General features: G+C 48.5%; 1 protein-coding gene across 1 annotated transcript; it reads right to left on the bottom strand.

Moving 5' to 3' along the window:
* Window positions 1–1,044: 1,044 nt before the first annotated feature.
* Window positions 1,045–9,239, bottom strand: LOC121271487 (parvalbumin alpha-like). Its single transcript, XM_041177469.1, has 4 exons — window positions 9,179–9,239; window positions 6,189–6,321; window positions 5,025–5,134; window positions 1,045–1,073 (listed from the first exon to the last, which is right to left on the bottom strand). Exons 1-4 carry the CDS (start codon window positions 9,237–9,239, stop codon window positions 1,045–1,047), a joined length of 333 nt encoding a protein of 110 aa, XP_041033403.1.
* Between the last annotated feature and the right edge of the window lie 6,656 nt (window positions 9,240–15,895).

The raw sequence follows: 15,895 nt of genomic DNA on the forward strand, positions 1-15,895 counted from the left end.
AACCTGCTCTGCTATTCAACCAGATCATGGCTCTTCTACCTAAACCCCACCCTCACGCGCTTTCCCCAAATCCCTTAGTAGCCCAAAATATATCGGCCTCAGCCTTGAATATAGATAACAATGGAGAAGCCGTCTCTCCCAGGGTAGCGAATGCCAAAGATTTACAATCCTCTAAGTGAAGACATTTCCCCTCATCTCAGTCCTAAATGGCTGACCCTTTGCTTTGAGATAATCATCGTTCTTTCATTGTCACTAGGTCAACATCTTGGATGTCCCCCCCTTACTGGAGCACAATTGGCACAAAGGCCTTAGCGGTTCAAAGAGCCCGAGTTACCTTCTCATTGTAACGAGGGGTGGGCAACAAACGCTGGTGTTGCCAATGCCCCAAGGGCAGAGTTTCGTAAAGGTTCACCTCATGCTTCTGGATGTGACAGACAAATCACCCAGGCTGCCCCACTATAGACAATGAAGACATGCAGTTGGGTAGTTGACCTGCAAGGTCAGGGTTTAGAGGTCAAGATAGGTAATGAGGGTTGACATTTCAAGTCCTCATGACCCTTCGACAGTTCTGTCGAAGGGTCATGAGGACTCGAAACGTCAACTCTTTTCTTCTCCGCCGATGCTGCCAGACCTGCTGAGTTTTTCCAGGTTATTCTGTTTTTATTTTGGATTTCCAGCATCCGCAGTTTTTTTGTCTTTTATCTAGATAATGAGGGTATGTCCCGGGCAGATTATGACTATTGGCAACTTAAAGCCTAGATATCTAGTTAATCAATTGAAACTTGGAGTGGATTTAGCTCCAGCCAGCCAACCAACTAATACAGAGACACAACAAAACACACAGTGCCCATTTTTGTAGGACCAAATTATTCTTTTCACATTTATTTGTTTGACAGCATCTTCTGGCACAAACACGTGTATAAAATGTACAAATAAATAGAAGGAACTGTGTGGGCATTAATTAACCAAGGTTTTCTCTGGGGGCCCTTGTGAATTCGAATGGTGAAGTGGGGGGTAAAGGAGGATTGATTAGGTTCAGGTCTTTTACACTTGAGCCACCAGCTTTGCAAATTCTGAAAAGGAAGAAAAGAAAAAAGAGAGAAAAATAAAGAATTAAGTCAGCAGATTAAACCTTTTAAGTGGCTGAACAAATGTAGTGACTGGAGTCAGCCATTTTGCCACAGAGCATGTTCCATATTTTGCCTGCCAGGGCTCATTATTTACTAATGCCCAATTTCCGATCCTATTCCCATATCCCTAACACCCTTCCTTCTCAAGTAGCATCTCCCTTTTAAGCGCTTCAGTTAGTTTTGTTCTGGGACAACAATAATATTTTGCATTTATATAGCACCTTTAGCAGAATGCAACGCTGCAGCAATGGTGGTGGCCCATTGGTAATGTTACTCGACCAGTAATCTAGTGACCCCCCCAAGCTAATGCTCTGGGGATGTGAGTTTGAATCCTACCATGGAATTTTAATTCGATTAATTAATAAATCTGGAATTGAAAACCAGTTTTGGTACTGGTGACCCCCGGCAACTGTGATCTGGTTCGCTAATGCCCCTTTAGGGAAGGAAATCTGCCATCCTTACCTGGTCTGGCCTACATGTGACTCCAGACCCACAGCAATGTGGTTGACTCTTCACTTAAATGGCCTAGCGAGCTATTTAGTTTTACCAAACCGTGACAGGAAAGCTGAACCAGATACACTGCAGCCGTTCAAGAAGGCGGCTCACCTTCTGGAGGACAATTAGAGACGGACAACAGATGCTGGTCCAGCCAGTAATGCCCATGAACGCATCAAAACAAAAACCCCAAGATGCTTCACAGGAGCGTCATCAAATAAAATTAGGGCATAAAGAAGAGGATAAATCATCCATGATTCCAGCTCCCAGATCCTGGCCCCGATGGAAAGTGCTCGTGAGGGGAGGGCCACATTAAACTCAGCTCTGATGCTGTCCATTGTCGAATAGTCTCTGTCCAGGCTGACACCTGAAGCATGGCCACTTCACCAAGCTACTGGAAGGTGGGACTACACACCACAACCCAACAACCCCCACCCTGCCCACCCACGCCCCCCACCCACCCCACTCCCCCAGCTTAATGACAGTGCCTTTGAGAGAACAAGAGCTTATATTTATAATTTATATTTATATTTAATGTAAGGAAATGTCCGAAGATGTTCCACACTCGTATTATCAAACTAAATTTGACACTGGACTGTAAGGAAGTATTAGTGCAGGTAACCAAAAGATCGGTAAGAGAGGTCGGTTTTAAGGAGTATCCTAAATGGGAAGAGATTGATCCTGGTTGTAGCGCAGGAGGCCTTTTGGCCCATCGTGCCTGTGCTGGCTCTTCAGAAGTTCTATCCAATTAGCCCCTCTCCCCTGCTCTTTCCCCCATAGCCCAGCAATGTTTCCCCTTCAAGTACTTTTCCAGTTACCTTTCGGAAGCTATCATTAAATCTGTTTTCACCAGCCTTTGGATAGTGCAGTCCTGATCCTGGCAACTCACTGTGCGAACTTCAGCTTCCTCGTAAGATAAAAGCAAAATACTGCGGATGTTGGAAACCTGAAACAAGAACAGAAAATGCTGGAAAAACTCAGCAGGTCTGACAGCATCAGTGGAGAGAGAAACAGAGTTAGCATTTCAAGTCTGTGTGACTCATCTTCAGAGATCTGAAGACAGGTCATAGGGACTCGAAATGTTAACTCTGTTTCTCTCTCCACAGATGCTGTTGGGCCTGTTGAGTTTCTCCAGCATTTTTTGTTTTTGGTTTAGCTTCCTCATGTCGACTCTGGTTCTTTTTAGCATTACCTTAATCTTTGCCCTCTGACTGCCAACCTTCTGACATTGGAAATAGTTTCTCCTTATTTACTCTATCTTCTTTGCTCTAAAGAGAAGAATCCCAGTTTGTTCAGGCTCTCCAAGGAACTGAAGCCTCTGGTACCATTCTAGTAAATCTGCTTGGCACCCCCTCGAATGCCCTGATATCCTTACTAAAGTGTGGTAGCCAGAATTGTCTGCAATATTCCAGCTGTGGCCTAACCACAGAGAACAGAGTGGCAGAGATGTTTAAGGAGAGAATTCTCGAGATTGGCAATGGAACTTTTGCAGACAATTATGGTTTCGGTGTTTGATTGGAGGAGATTTCTCCTCATTCAGTACTGGATGTTGGATAAGTGATCTGACGATTTAGCAACAGTGGAGGAGTCGACAGAGGTGATGGTGCGACTGAGCTGGGATGTCATCAGTGTACAACTGAAATCGGGGGAAATCTGCGAATTGGCCCCCAATTTTAAACAGCAAAATGGCTAGCATGTTCGACTAAATTCTCAACTTCCATCTGTATTTCTTATTAGCTGTTCAGGTGGGTGGTGGGTGGTGGGAGGGGGGTGAGGGGCAGTGGTTTTTGGGTGGGATGTGGAGTCAGGGGAATGAGAAAAACCTTCATTTGATCTCTTCTGATAACCTTGCACCATCAGTAACAAATAGCTCATTGGATTCACAGTGTGTGTTAGTGCTCTGCCAGTATTCTGGGCATAATTTATACAATAACATGGCAATATTCCCAATCTGCTCAGGCATTGATCCCACTGTTGAATTAATGCTTTATGTCTATTGGGTTCTTTTGCCTGTCAAAGTCTCTACAAAATTAGTCACCAATGAGCAGGATAAGGCATTGTGCGAGCCTACTCAGAGATCTCCAATGATCCTCATAAGTGCCAAAGAACAGTGAGCCCATCGAAATTTTCTTTGAAGTTTTTCTCTCCCTGCCTTTACTGTCCTGGCATTTGCATTCCCTTACGTCTCCGTTTTTATCTATTCTTTCACAGGATGTGGGCGTCGCTGGCTAGGTCAGCATTTATTGTCCATCCTTAATTACCCTTGAGAAGGTGGAGGTGAGCTGCCTTCTTGAACAGCTGCAGTCCATGTGGTGTAGGTACACCCACAGTGCTGTTAGGGAGGGAGTTCCAGGATTTTGACCCAGTGACAGTGGAGGAACGGCGATATATTTCCAAGTCAGGGTGGTGAGTGACTTGGAGGGGAAATTGCAGGTGGTGGTGCTCCCATGTGTCTGCTGCCCTTGTCCTTCTAGGTGACAGAGGATGTGGGTTTGCAAGGTGCTGTCGAAGGAACCTCGGTGAGTAGCTGCAGTGCATCTTGTAGTTGGTACACACTGCTGCCACAGTGCGTAGGTTGTGGAGGGAGTGAATGGGCTGCTTCTTCCTAGATGTTGATAAGCTTCTTGAGTGTTGCTGACACCTGCACCTCACCCACCCTCCCCACACCATCCCCAGTTTGAATTGTTTGTTGGTCTCAACTAGACTTGGCATAGGGAAAATTACCCAAGGTTTCTAACTGTAATTGCTATCAAGTCATCCTTCTGTGCTCAAGGACCTGGGTTGGTTTTGAGGCCTTTCTGCTTCCCAATACCCACCACCTTCACTAACCCTCTCCAAAACACCCCTCTTTGATCAGGAACCAAAGGAAGATGAGCTTAGGGTGGAGCATGGGTCATTATTAGGGTTGCCAACCCTCCAGGAGTGCCCTGGAACCTTCAGGAATGAAAAATGAATCTCCAGGAGTCTGCTTTGAGCAATAATTGGAAGAACCATCACAGGGTCAATTAAAAAAAAAATCCTTTGAAAACCTTTTATTTGTTCTAAAAATATTGCACAGGGGAGTTATAAAGGCTGTTTGAATGTCAGTCAAGAACCATCCAATCAGGTAACAGAGAGTCTGTTCATCTTCGAATTGGTGATGTGGCACCTCAGAGACAGACCTGTTGGGTGCCCAATGGTGGGAGTGTGGGGACAGGGCAGTTAGTGAGAGGATGTCATGTGATAACGCCTCCAGGAATAACGTCCAACCAGAGCTGGCAAACCCAAGCAAGTGGTTCATAAGAACAGGGAGGAAAATGGCGGGTGAATGGGCAGCACTCAGAGCCCTGCACACAAAGGTAAACAGTTGTCACCATGACTTAAGTCTTGGATAGCCAACAATCAGCTTCAAATGCCTACCTTCTGCTCCAATTTTACCATCATGATCCTCATCACCAGCCGCAAGCAAAGCCTTGGTTTCGCTTTCAGAAAGTTCCCTTCCCTTAGCAGAAAAACCCTTTAGCACACATCTGTGAAGGAGAAAAGATTAATTGCAGCCGTCTCCCACTGCTTCCCAAATTTATTGGGCTTAAATTTTTCTCTTTCTTGTCCACTGACAATCACTTCTTCTTCAGGGAGTACTCTCAACTGTTTAAGTGTTGCTGAACCAGGGCTTGCGCTCTGATTTTGCTGCGGGGGGCAAGAAGAGCAGGTAGGCCCCAAGCCTGCCTCAGCGAGAACCGGGATCCAGCCCTGCACTGGGTGGTGGTGCTATTTGGAACCACACACTAGCTAACTGAGCCCCTCTGACAGTCACAATAATTTCAAATGAAGAATGCCTCCCCACGACCCTCCCCTTCCCATCACCTTTCCATTGCTCAATTTACCTTCAACAGGTCCAGCTTCAATTATTGCCATTTTTGTTGTCCATGCCATTGCGATAGGCAGCCTCAGGGAGGTGAATCCTGCTACAAATATTAAGATAGGGCTCTTGGAATGCACTTCCTTCCACAGCACACACCGGCAGCTCTGCTCGGTCATTTTATATGACTGAGCCTGTCTGCGAAGGTCTTGTGGTGCAGTGGTATCATCCCTGCCTCTGGACCAGATGCTCTGGGTTCAATTCCTACTCCAGGACTTGAAGGCCATGGAAGGTGTGTTCATGATGTGGCCAAACAGGTTGATTATCAGCCTGTAAATCCTTCTAATGTGGCAAGAGTGGGAGAATTCTCCTGGTCAGCCATACTGCAGAAGGCAACGGCAAACCACTGCCAAGCTTAATCATGGACCAGTTCAATGGAAGTCCATGGTTGCCAATGTCTTCTTAGGTACCCGAAGGAGGAGGGCCTGTAATTGAGCTCAATAACTGAAGACTGAAGCATTGCACGGGTGTCTAACTGACATGATTGGGGGTGGGGTGCTGCCTAAATTTAATATGATGAACTGCAATATTGGATGGAGCACTAAATCTTGGTATAATAGGCCTGCTTTCCATAAGCCAGTTGAAGAAATTCTGGTCTGTGAATGCCATCAATGTGCTGCCCCATCAAAAGGATGCTCAAAAAAAGTATTTTATTTTCTTACTTGAGCTCGTCCTCTTCAATGAAGCCACTGTGATCTTGGTCAAGGATGTTAAAGACTTCCTTCACTTGCTCAGGGGTTTTGTTCTTCAGACCGACCAACTGGAAGAACTTCTTGTGATCGAAGCTCCCAGGAGCTAGAAATTGCATGATGAAGTTTAGTCATGAGGTAAAACCCTTTCCTTTCAAACTTTGCAATTAAGGACATTATTGTGGCTTATGGAGGACACAAAGATGTCTCGCCCTATCCTCTAATTTTCCCTCTTTTCCCTTCCTCCCATAGGCACCAGCAACCCTTTGGGTCATTGTCTAGGCACTGATATGAGGTCTCAACACTGTGGATGATTGTCCCAATTCACTTCTCATCCCATATTCACTTAGTGTGAACATGAGGGATAGGAGCAGGAACAGACCATATGGCCCTTTGAGCCTGCTCCACCATTCAATACGATTGTGGCTGATCTTGGGCTTCAACTCCACGTTCCTGCCCCTCCCCTTTTTCCTTGATTCCCTGCGAGAGACCAGAAACCCGCCTACCTCAGCCTTAAATGCAGAGTGCCTTAAATGAAACCAGGGCACACAGTTTGAAAATGAGTCTCCCATTTAAGACAGAGATCAGGAGGAATTTCTGCTCTCAGGAAGTCAGTCCTTAGTCTTTGGAATTCTCTGCCCCAGTGAGCAATGGAGGCTGGGTCATTGAATATATTCAAGGCTGAGCAGGACAGATTTTTGATCGGCGTGGGGGGTTGGGGGGGGGTGGTGGGGGGGGGGCGGTGGGGGGGGGTGGGGGGGGTGCGGGGGGGCGGGGTGGGGGGGGTGGTGGGGGGGGGGTGTTGGGGGGGTGGTGGGGGGGGGTGGGGGGGGGTGGGTGGGGTGGGGGGGGGTGGGGGGGGGTGGTGGGGGGTGGGTGGGGGGGGTGGGGGGGGGGCGGGTGGGGGGGGTGGTGGGGGGGGGTGGGGGGGGGTGGTGGGGGGGGTGGGGGGGGGTGGGGTGGTGGGGGGGTGGTGGGGGGGGTGGTGACGGGGGGGTGGTGGGGGGGGGTGGGGTGGTGGGGGGGTGCGGGTGGTGGGGGGGGGGGGGGGGTGGGGTGGTGGGGGGGTGCGGGTGGGGGGGTGTCAATGGTTATGGGGTGACAGGCAGGAAAATGGAGTTAAGGCCACAATCAGATGAGCCATAATCTTACTGAAGGGTGAAGCAGGCTGGTTAGGCTGAATGGCCTACATCCTGCCCCTATTTATTACAATCTTCTCTTATGATCAGGAGCGGGAACCCTGGCTGATTATTTCTCATTCTGCCCCCCAACTCAGTTGCATTCATGATCGCCACAGCACCACAGGTAAAATCCAATTAACCCAGCTCACAAAAAGCATCAAATTCAGGACCTTCATCCCAGGTGTTTCCACGTCTTTCAGTTTGGGACAGTTGGTAGTACTTTTTCCCCTGGGGACAGAAAACTGTGGCTTGTGTTCATGATCTAGGCTGACACTCCAACGTGGTACCAAGAAAGTGCTCCATTACTGGCGGACATGAGTGACTGTCTGTCCACTCCGGTAGTTTAGATCAGTGCTGTCCAATAGGATTTCAACGCTGGCCAAACTTGTGGTGGGTGACCATGTTTGTCACATGATATAAAATGTGTGTCAAGGAGGGGATGGGCTTTGTAACAATTTCCCTGAGATGAACTGGGATTGAGGGAAAGGATAAAGATGCGTAATCTTAGGTCAAGGCAGCAGCATAGTGGTGTTTTCACTGGACTAGCAATTCAGAGAGCTAGGGTAACGCTCTGGGGCACCTGGTTAGAATCCCACAATGGAATTAAATAATGTCCATGCAATTATTGCTGTTAAAACCCATCTGGGAGGAAATCTGCCATCCTTATCTGGTCTGACCTACATGTGACTCCAGATTCAGAGCAATATGGTTGACTCTCAAATGCCTACCAAGCCAGTCACCTTGCAAGGGCAGTTAGGGATAGGGTCATGGTGCCAACCTGGCCAGTGACACCCACATCCCATGAGTGAATTTAAGACAAAAGCCGTGAGAGCAGATCAAACAGTATTTCTAACAGCGGGGGTCATCTCCACGCAACGTCCAGTTGTGGTGTAGCAATTAAAATACTTCAACATGCCTTCATTCCCTTCAATGGAGGCCTCTTTACCTGAATGGAGTTAGGCTACAGTCTTTCTTTCATGGTAAGGATTGCTTTTCCTGGGGGATTTCCCACTTCCTTTTGTCCCGGCCAGAGATTGTACCGGAGAGAGCCTGGGACAGTGTCCTCAGTCAGATGGGCCATCGTAGAGCTCTGTCCACCGTCCAGTGAAAATGCCTCACCTGATGCGGAGCATCCACCCGCTGGACGCCAGTGACCCGATTTGCCACATGTGACAGCCCACATTGGACAGCGCCGGATTAGACAGGCGCAGAGTTTACAATGGTCGCCTGATCTTCAAAGTATGAAGGAAGAGAGTAATCTGAAAGTGTGCCTGGTCTTTTGAAACTTTACAAGCTCCAACCCTGTGACCAACCACGTTCCAGCTGTGCAAAGCTATTTTATGCCAAGTCCACATGTGAGCTACTCAGCTGAGTGAGCCACAGCGATGTTCGGTGCCGGCGCGGGGGTGAATTTCCCCAAGGACCCTCCTGCTCGTCTGCCATAACTTTGTCGGGGGAGAGGCTCAAAAACCTCAGAAAAATGTCACAATTGGCAGTGGCCTCATTTTCTCAGGATTTCTGCAGCTCTCCCAATGAAGTTATGGTGGAGCAGTGAGTGTGTCCACCGCACCCCTTCCCCCCACCCCCAACCAACCGCTGCCAACACCCACCCCATGAAAGCTAAGCTCCAGCTTAGCGGGGAGAGAGAGATAAAACGAGAGAGAGGAAGGAACAGAGAAAGAGAGAAGAGAGAATGAGAAAGAGAGAGAGAAAGTGAGAAAGAAAGAAGCTAAGATAGATAGAAAGACGAGAGAGAAAGACAAGGTACAGGGTTCCACTTACTCTGGACAGCATTGAGGGCCTTGTCGATGTCCGCTGTAGCAAGTAACTTTGTAATGGGCATGATCGTAGCTGTTGAAGAAAAAAATATTAATAATTCAGAATATTTATTCACAATCCACCCAGTTTTGATCCCCTTTCCCAACAGTGGTAGAAATTACAACACCAAGGAGAGCCATTCGTCCCATCGCATCGATGCTTGTGCAGAGACTGGTTTGACGAATGGAGTTGTCCACTATGATCCCATTTCCGTGTCCCATCCTTAGATCCTTTTCAAATCTCCCTTTCTAAATATTTGTCCAATTCTCTTTTGAGTGATTCTGCCTCAAGGGACTGACATTCTGGGGGCCAAATTGGATAGCCCCGAAAACAAGCATGAGGATTTTGCAAAGAGTGATTGATCCATTCCCAAACAATTTAATGCAGGCATACACATGCAGCCAGCGTTAACTGACTGGTGGATTGGGTGCTTGCATCAGTCTCAAGCTAGCCTGCACCATTTACAAGGGAGGTATGTTGTGGTAATAAATGCAGGATGTGAATCTAACCTGGGAACTGGTGAAGAACCAAATATGGTCTGACCTACATGTGACTCCAGATTCCGAGCAATATGGTTGACTCTTAAATACCTACTAAGCCAGTCACCTTGCAATGGCAACTAGGGATGGGTAATTGATGCTGGCCTGGCCAGTGATGCCCACATCCCATGAGTGAATTAAAACAAAATGCTGTAACAGCAGGTCAAAGAGTGAAGAATGGCACAGCCTGAGAGAGCATGGGCTCTAAGGTTTATAGGCACTGCACTGGACACTATGGTGTAGGGAGGGGAATAGAGGAGATTTGTCTGCTGTCCCTAGGAGGCCAGAAGGTCCTCCAGACTCACACTCAGAAGACAGCGGCAGCAGAAAGCTATGGGGGTCAATACCAAGAATCACGTTCCAAGGATCTGGAGGCAGTGCCACAAGAAGTTCAATGACCTCACACGAGTGGTCAAGGTCAGCGGATGCATCTTCAAATGCCATATCCTTACACCCGAGCCACTAACCTCACCCCATGCTCAATCCATCACACCGTGCCACTCACTCCCACCTACTCCCAGCACTCACCTACCAACAATCTCCATCAGCCAGGATTCATAACTGGCATGTGCGTGTTTTACCACACCCACATACGCTTAGCAATGCCGTAAGCCCCGCACTAACATCTCAGATCTTGCACACATTGCCAGCTATGACCATGGCAGCCACAACAGATTGCCCAGCACCCACGGACACGCTTCCCTCCATCATACGGGGCAAGGTGGCACACAAATGAAGAAAGCGGGAGTTAACCAGAGGGGAACAGGCACGGCGACATGTCCGAACATCCACGGCAGGGATGGCGCCCGCTCTTATTGGCACAGCCATTGCTGAGGTTTTGGTCCATAGCGAGGCCGATACCATGGCAGGTGAGAGCGTCAATGGCAACCCCCTCCGTCCTGGGAAAAGTGCGATCCCAGTGAAACCGTGCGCTTCCTCCCCCTGCAGGGGGCAGGCTTGAAGGGACCAGGTGGAAATCCAGGAATCCGAAGGCGCCGTGCGCGCGTCCTGAGGTCATCACGCACTCGTGCGATATTGTGGCCGGCGGGCGTGGGTGAGAGTCAGCAGCGCGCCCGCCGACAATGAAGAGGGCTTTTAAACCCGTTAATCAATGAATTAAAGTGAACTTTTCCCTGCCCCTCCAGCCTTATGGTTGGTGCGCTGGCGAATAGGCCAAGCGGCCTTTGCATATTTTGCGAGACTTCACCAGCGGGCGGGATGAGGTTTTGAACAGCGATTTAAAAAAAATAAAGGTAGAAGTTTTTAAAAGTCATTTCTCACACGTCCCTTGCTCTTGTGACCCGGTCACGTGTGGGGACGTGTTCTCCTTATGCTTAAAATCTTTATTTTTAATGTCAAGAGCCTTCGGTTCCTCTGTGCCTCCAGGGAGCTCTCACTGAGCGGACCCCCTCCCCGCCGCGAGCATGCGCACACCTCAGCGCTCCTCCTGCCTCCGCCCGCTGAGGCCATCGAGCTCGGTTTCACGCTCGCTGGCCGTTAATGGGGGGCCGGGCCTTCCTGCTTTCTGCGCCCCGCCCGATCGAGGGGAAAATCCTCCCCCTGGTCTCAGGCCAGTGGTCCCCGTGTTCCTTGCTTTTTGGTGATCCTCCCTGAGGCTGGTTGTCCCTGTCAGGGGGCCCTCCCCACAGCCAATCTGAGGGCCAAGGCTGAGGCTTGACTGGAGGCAGCTCGCTGGGAGGGCGGTGGTATGGGTGTGGGGGTGGCAATGACCCATGAGGCTGCATGGAATTCGTTGACACAGAAGGCTGTGGAGGCCAGGTCATTGAATGTACTTAAGACCGAGATAGATAGGTTCTTGATTGGTAAGGGGATCAAAGGTTACGGGGAGAAGGCGGGAGAATGGGGTTGAGAAGCTTATCAGCCATGATCGAATGGTGGAGCAGACTCAATGGGCCAAATGGCCTGATTTCTGCCCCTATGTCTTATGGTCTTATGGCATGTTCTAACACACCTCACCGGTGCAGCATCGATCATTGGGCCATTGCTGCAGTCACCGGCCAACCTGTGAAAGGGTTGTCCCTCTGCTTGGCAGCCGTGCCCAGAGTTTATTTGTAACAAGCTCAAACCTCTTCAGAGGACACCTCAAGGTGAAGGCACCCTCCTGCAGCAGGAGCACCCATCTCTGGTGGCAGGGCTGCCATCCTTACAAGGCTGAGGACCCTCTGAATGGTTTTTTGCAACCCCAGGGACCCTCCCACCATCTAAAATTGAGGTTGTAATCTGGCTACAGCAGGATGGTGAGTTCAGTGAGAAGATCCTTACTGAAGCATCAAGTCTCATACATTGTTCCTTAGTGAGATTCACAAAGAAAAATTGCTCCCTGAACACCCTGGGTAGATATGGCCTCTTGCTCCTTTCCCTCCCTCCTCCTTCTCCTCCCTCTTCGAGCAGCTTGTCCTACTCTTCTTGGTCACTTTTCATTCTCTAAGTCACGCTACATTCCGAGAGGAATGCCTACTAGTGAACCCATATCTGGGAGAAACTCGTTTCTTCAGAACCTTAAAAATCAGCAAAAATTCCTTCAACTCCTGCTACACCACTCCCTGTAGGCTTTTCCAACTTGAAGCAACTATGGAAAGCACCAATACTTGTAGAATCGAAGAACCAGCCAGGAGAAAATCAAGCAGCAACTATCCTGTAAGGAGTCAGGATCCACCTGACAGGATGGATGAGGAGAGGATGTTTCCTCTTGTAGAAGAGTCTAGAACTAGAGGGTCACTGTTTAAAAATAAGGGACAGGGATGAGGAGAAAACTCTTCTCTCAGAGGGTCGTGGGTCTTTGGAACTCTCTTCCTCAAAAGGTGGTGGAAGCAGGGTGTTTGAATATTTCTGAGGCAGAGGTAGATAGATTCTTGATAAATAAGGGGGTGAACGGTTATCGGGGATAGGCGGGAACGTGGAGTTGAGGTTACAATCAGGTCAGCCATGACCTTATTGAATGGGGGAGCAGATTCAAAGGGCCAAATGGCCTACTCCTGCTACTAACTCGTATGTTTGCGTGTTCTTATGAATTGGTGATCCCTTTATAATGCATGTGGGGGTTCTGTTGAACATGTGTTCAGCTGTGCGAGGTTAAGAGAGGGTATCACCTGAAGTATTGAACTCCAAAACCAAATTAGCCAAATTAGCACTGCGTGCTGATCAGTGTGATGATCTGCCTGCCCTACATTTTTCAGAGGATGTTGACTGCGCGCTAAGGCCCTCATCAATATAGCGTCCGGTGCAATTCACACCAGAATTGAGTGCATGTGCCAGCTGGAGCTCTGAGTCCACCGGTAGTTCCCAAAATTCCAGAATGGATCCAAGACAGTCATTCGTCTGTGGAACTCTCTCTCTCCCAGAGAGCGGTAGAGACTGGGTCATTGAATATTTTTAAGGCTGAGTTAGATCCTCGATTGATTAGGGAGTCAAAGGATAGGGAGGAATGATGATCTGAGGCCACAATCAGATCAGCCATGACCTTTATCAAATGGCGGAGCAGGCTCAAGAGGCCGAATGGCCTACTCCTGCTCCTAATTCATACATATGCATGTACTGATGCCATCTTGGTAGACCTGCCATTGGCCTCTGAGATGGGTCTGGATTAATGTACTGATGCTGTGAACCTTGCCAGGACCCCCCTAGCTCAAAAAAAACAACACCTGCTATGGAGAATGCCGAGCACTCATTTTGCCAACCCCGTTACCTCTCCCAGGTTTAGTACCCCAACGATGCTCGTCAATGTCTACACGTGTAACATGCTGCCAATCGCATGGCCCAAATTTACCTGCATGGATAACCTAGCCCTCTCAATGCAAATAGACACTTTCAATAAGAAGTGCACCTCGAACACAGACCTAGATATCTTGAAGGAATATCACCAGATATTGAAGCTCAGGCCAAATTTCCAGTGGAACAGTCACTGCATTCCATGCGGACAATGAAACTTTCAATATACCCTGAAAGTGACCTTCTGCAGCAACACGACATGGCATGACCCCAGTCCGACCTCTCTCGGAATGAAGTTCGACTTCATGCTGACCTTCCACCGCTACCTGAAGAGGGTAGCCACCAAGACGAGGGCGAGGTCCAGAAACTGGGCAGCACAAGCTGAGGAAACATCACCATTGGCAGTTTGGACTTCAACAATTGTCCTTGTGTTCTCCATAGCACAGTACTGTGCACTGGTATGGGCAAGTAGTCGCCACATTCATCTTGTTGACTGCTGAACAGTGCAATCTGACGGATCACTCGAACCCACAAGTTGAGCCCGACACTCTGGTGGCCTGTGCTGTCACACATCGTGCTCCCACCCATTCACAGCAATGCCAGGAAGTCTGGAGGAACAAGGAAAATGAAAGTCTGTCCATCGCCCGGAAGCTTAACAAAGTCCCTCAACACCGCTTCCGGTGCAAGCCCTTTTAGACCCTTGCGCTTAATCTTCGACAGCGTGACTTCAGCACCGGTGAAGCTTGAAAAGCTGAACGGGGTTCACAAGGACTCACAAAACACCTTGTGAAGACCCGACATGGACAATCCCTGGCTTTGATCTTCCGAGTAGTTCCTGAGCAGCCAAACCACATCTGCCACAAATCGTGAATGCTTGATGCACAACTGGAAAATTCTAAACTTCTTCATGTGTGACTGTGGCACAACCCCCCCCCCACACCCCCCCACCCCCACCCACCCCCTGCACCCCCACCACCCAGAACAGACCATGGGAACAGATAAAGACTCAATGCACAATTCACAAATATGAAAGAGCCATCACAGTGATGGACTCCCCTACTCTGGACTCAATTGTCTGGTTTCACCACCTGAATGTAAAATTATCGTGTGTGGCCCTCCATCTATATCACCTTTTGGGAAGAGAGTGTGCCCCCACCAAAAAAACAGGATCTTGCAAGAACAATTTCTTACCTTAAAGTATCCTGAAAACTTCCCCTCTGAAGAAATTCTCCTAATGTTGACTTTTTGTATTTTGTTATTGATTTCCCGACAATTCACTAATTACCCTCTCAAAACCTTTCAGTATTTTGATGACATCCCTCTTTTGTCTCTTTTTCAATAGGGGGGAAAAAACCTCAACTTTTCTATCCGTTCTCTTTAATGTCAACCTTTCAATCCTGGCGTTATTCTTTGCTGTAAACTTCCCTGGCCTAAGAATTAATCATTAGCAAATTGAATATTATTTCTTTGCTCCAACCCCCAGAATTTCGTTTGCGCTTTTATCTGTGCAGTCCTATGTTTTAAAGATTTTTGCATCAGCATGCTTAGATTTCTGGTGCTTCTCCATCCAATTGGTGCTCACTCTTGGCCTCTGAGTCAGGCTGTTGTGGTTGACATCTCGCTCCAGAAACTTGACCACACAAATCAAGGCACCAGTGCAGCACTGAGGGAATGCTGCAGTGTTGGAGAGCACTTTCACATGACGTTAAGCCAAGGCCCTGTCTTCCCTTTCAGGTGGACACAAAAGGATCGCTGACCACATTGCTGAAGAAGAGTAGGAAATTAACCATGGTGTCCTGGCCAATTGGCACAGGTCCTGTTGGCACAGTGGGTACCATCCTGTCTCTGAGCCAAATGCTCTGGGTTCAAGTCCCACTCCAGGACTTGAGGACCAAGAAAAGTGCATTTATAACACGGCCAGACAGGTTGATTACCAATCTATAAATCCTCCCAATAAGCCTATGGCAGGTAGTAAGAGTGGGAGGGTCTCCTGGTCAGCCATGTTTCATGTGGAGTGGTGTCCCTCATACTCTAGCTTGAGGCTGGTGACCTGTTTCAGGTTATACAAGCTCTGGGAAGGAGATGTAAGTGTGTGCTTTGTCTGCCTCCAGGTGAAGGAAGAGAATCAAGAGATAGAGTCCAAAATCAATTCCTCATGCATCACAAAAACAGATTAGCTGGTTATGATCATATTGCTGCTTGTGGGAGCTTGCTGTGCACAAGTCGGCTGCCACATTACAACAGTGACTACTGTTGGGATGTGCGAGGCCATGAAAAGTGCTTGATAAATGCAAATCTTGCTTAAACCTGACTGTTTAAGCTACAGTGTATTTTGCAGTGGTGGGGAGCTCACCTCATACAAGAGGTGGTTTCCATGAGTCAGCTTGGAGTAGCCTTGATTTGAGGATTAGAT

The sequence above is a fragment of the Carcharodon carcharias genome, chromosome 31, assembly GCF_017639515.1.
Source record: "Carcharodon carcharias isolate sCarCar2 chromosome 31, sCarCar2.pri, whole genome shotgun sequence".
Taxonomy (NCBI): domain Eukaryota; kingdom Metazoa; phylum Chordata; class Chondrichthyes; order Lamniformes; family Lamnidae; genus Carcharodon; species Carcharodon carcharias.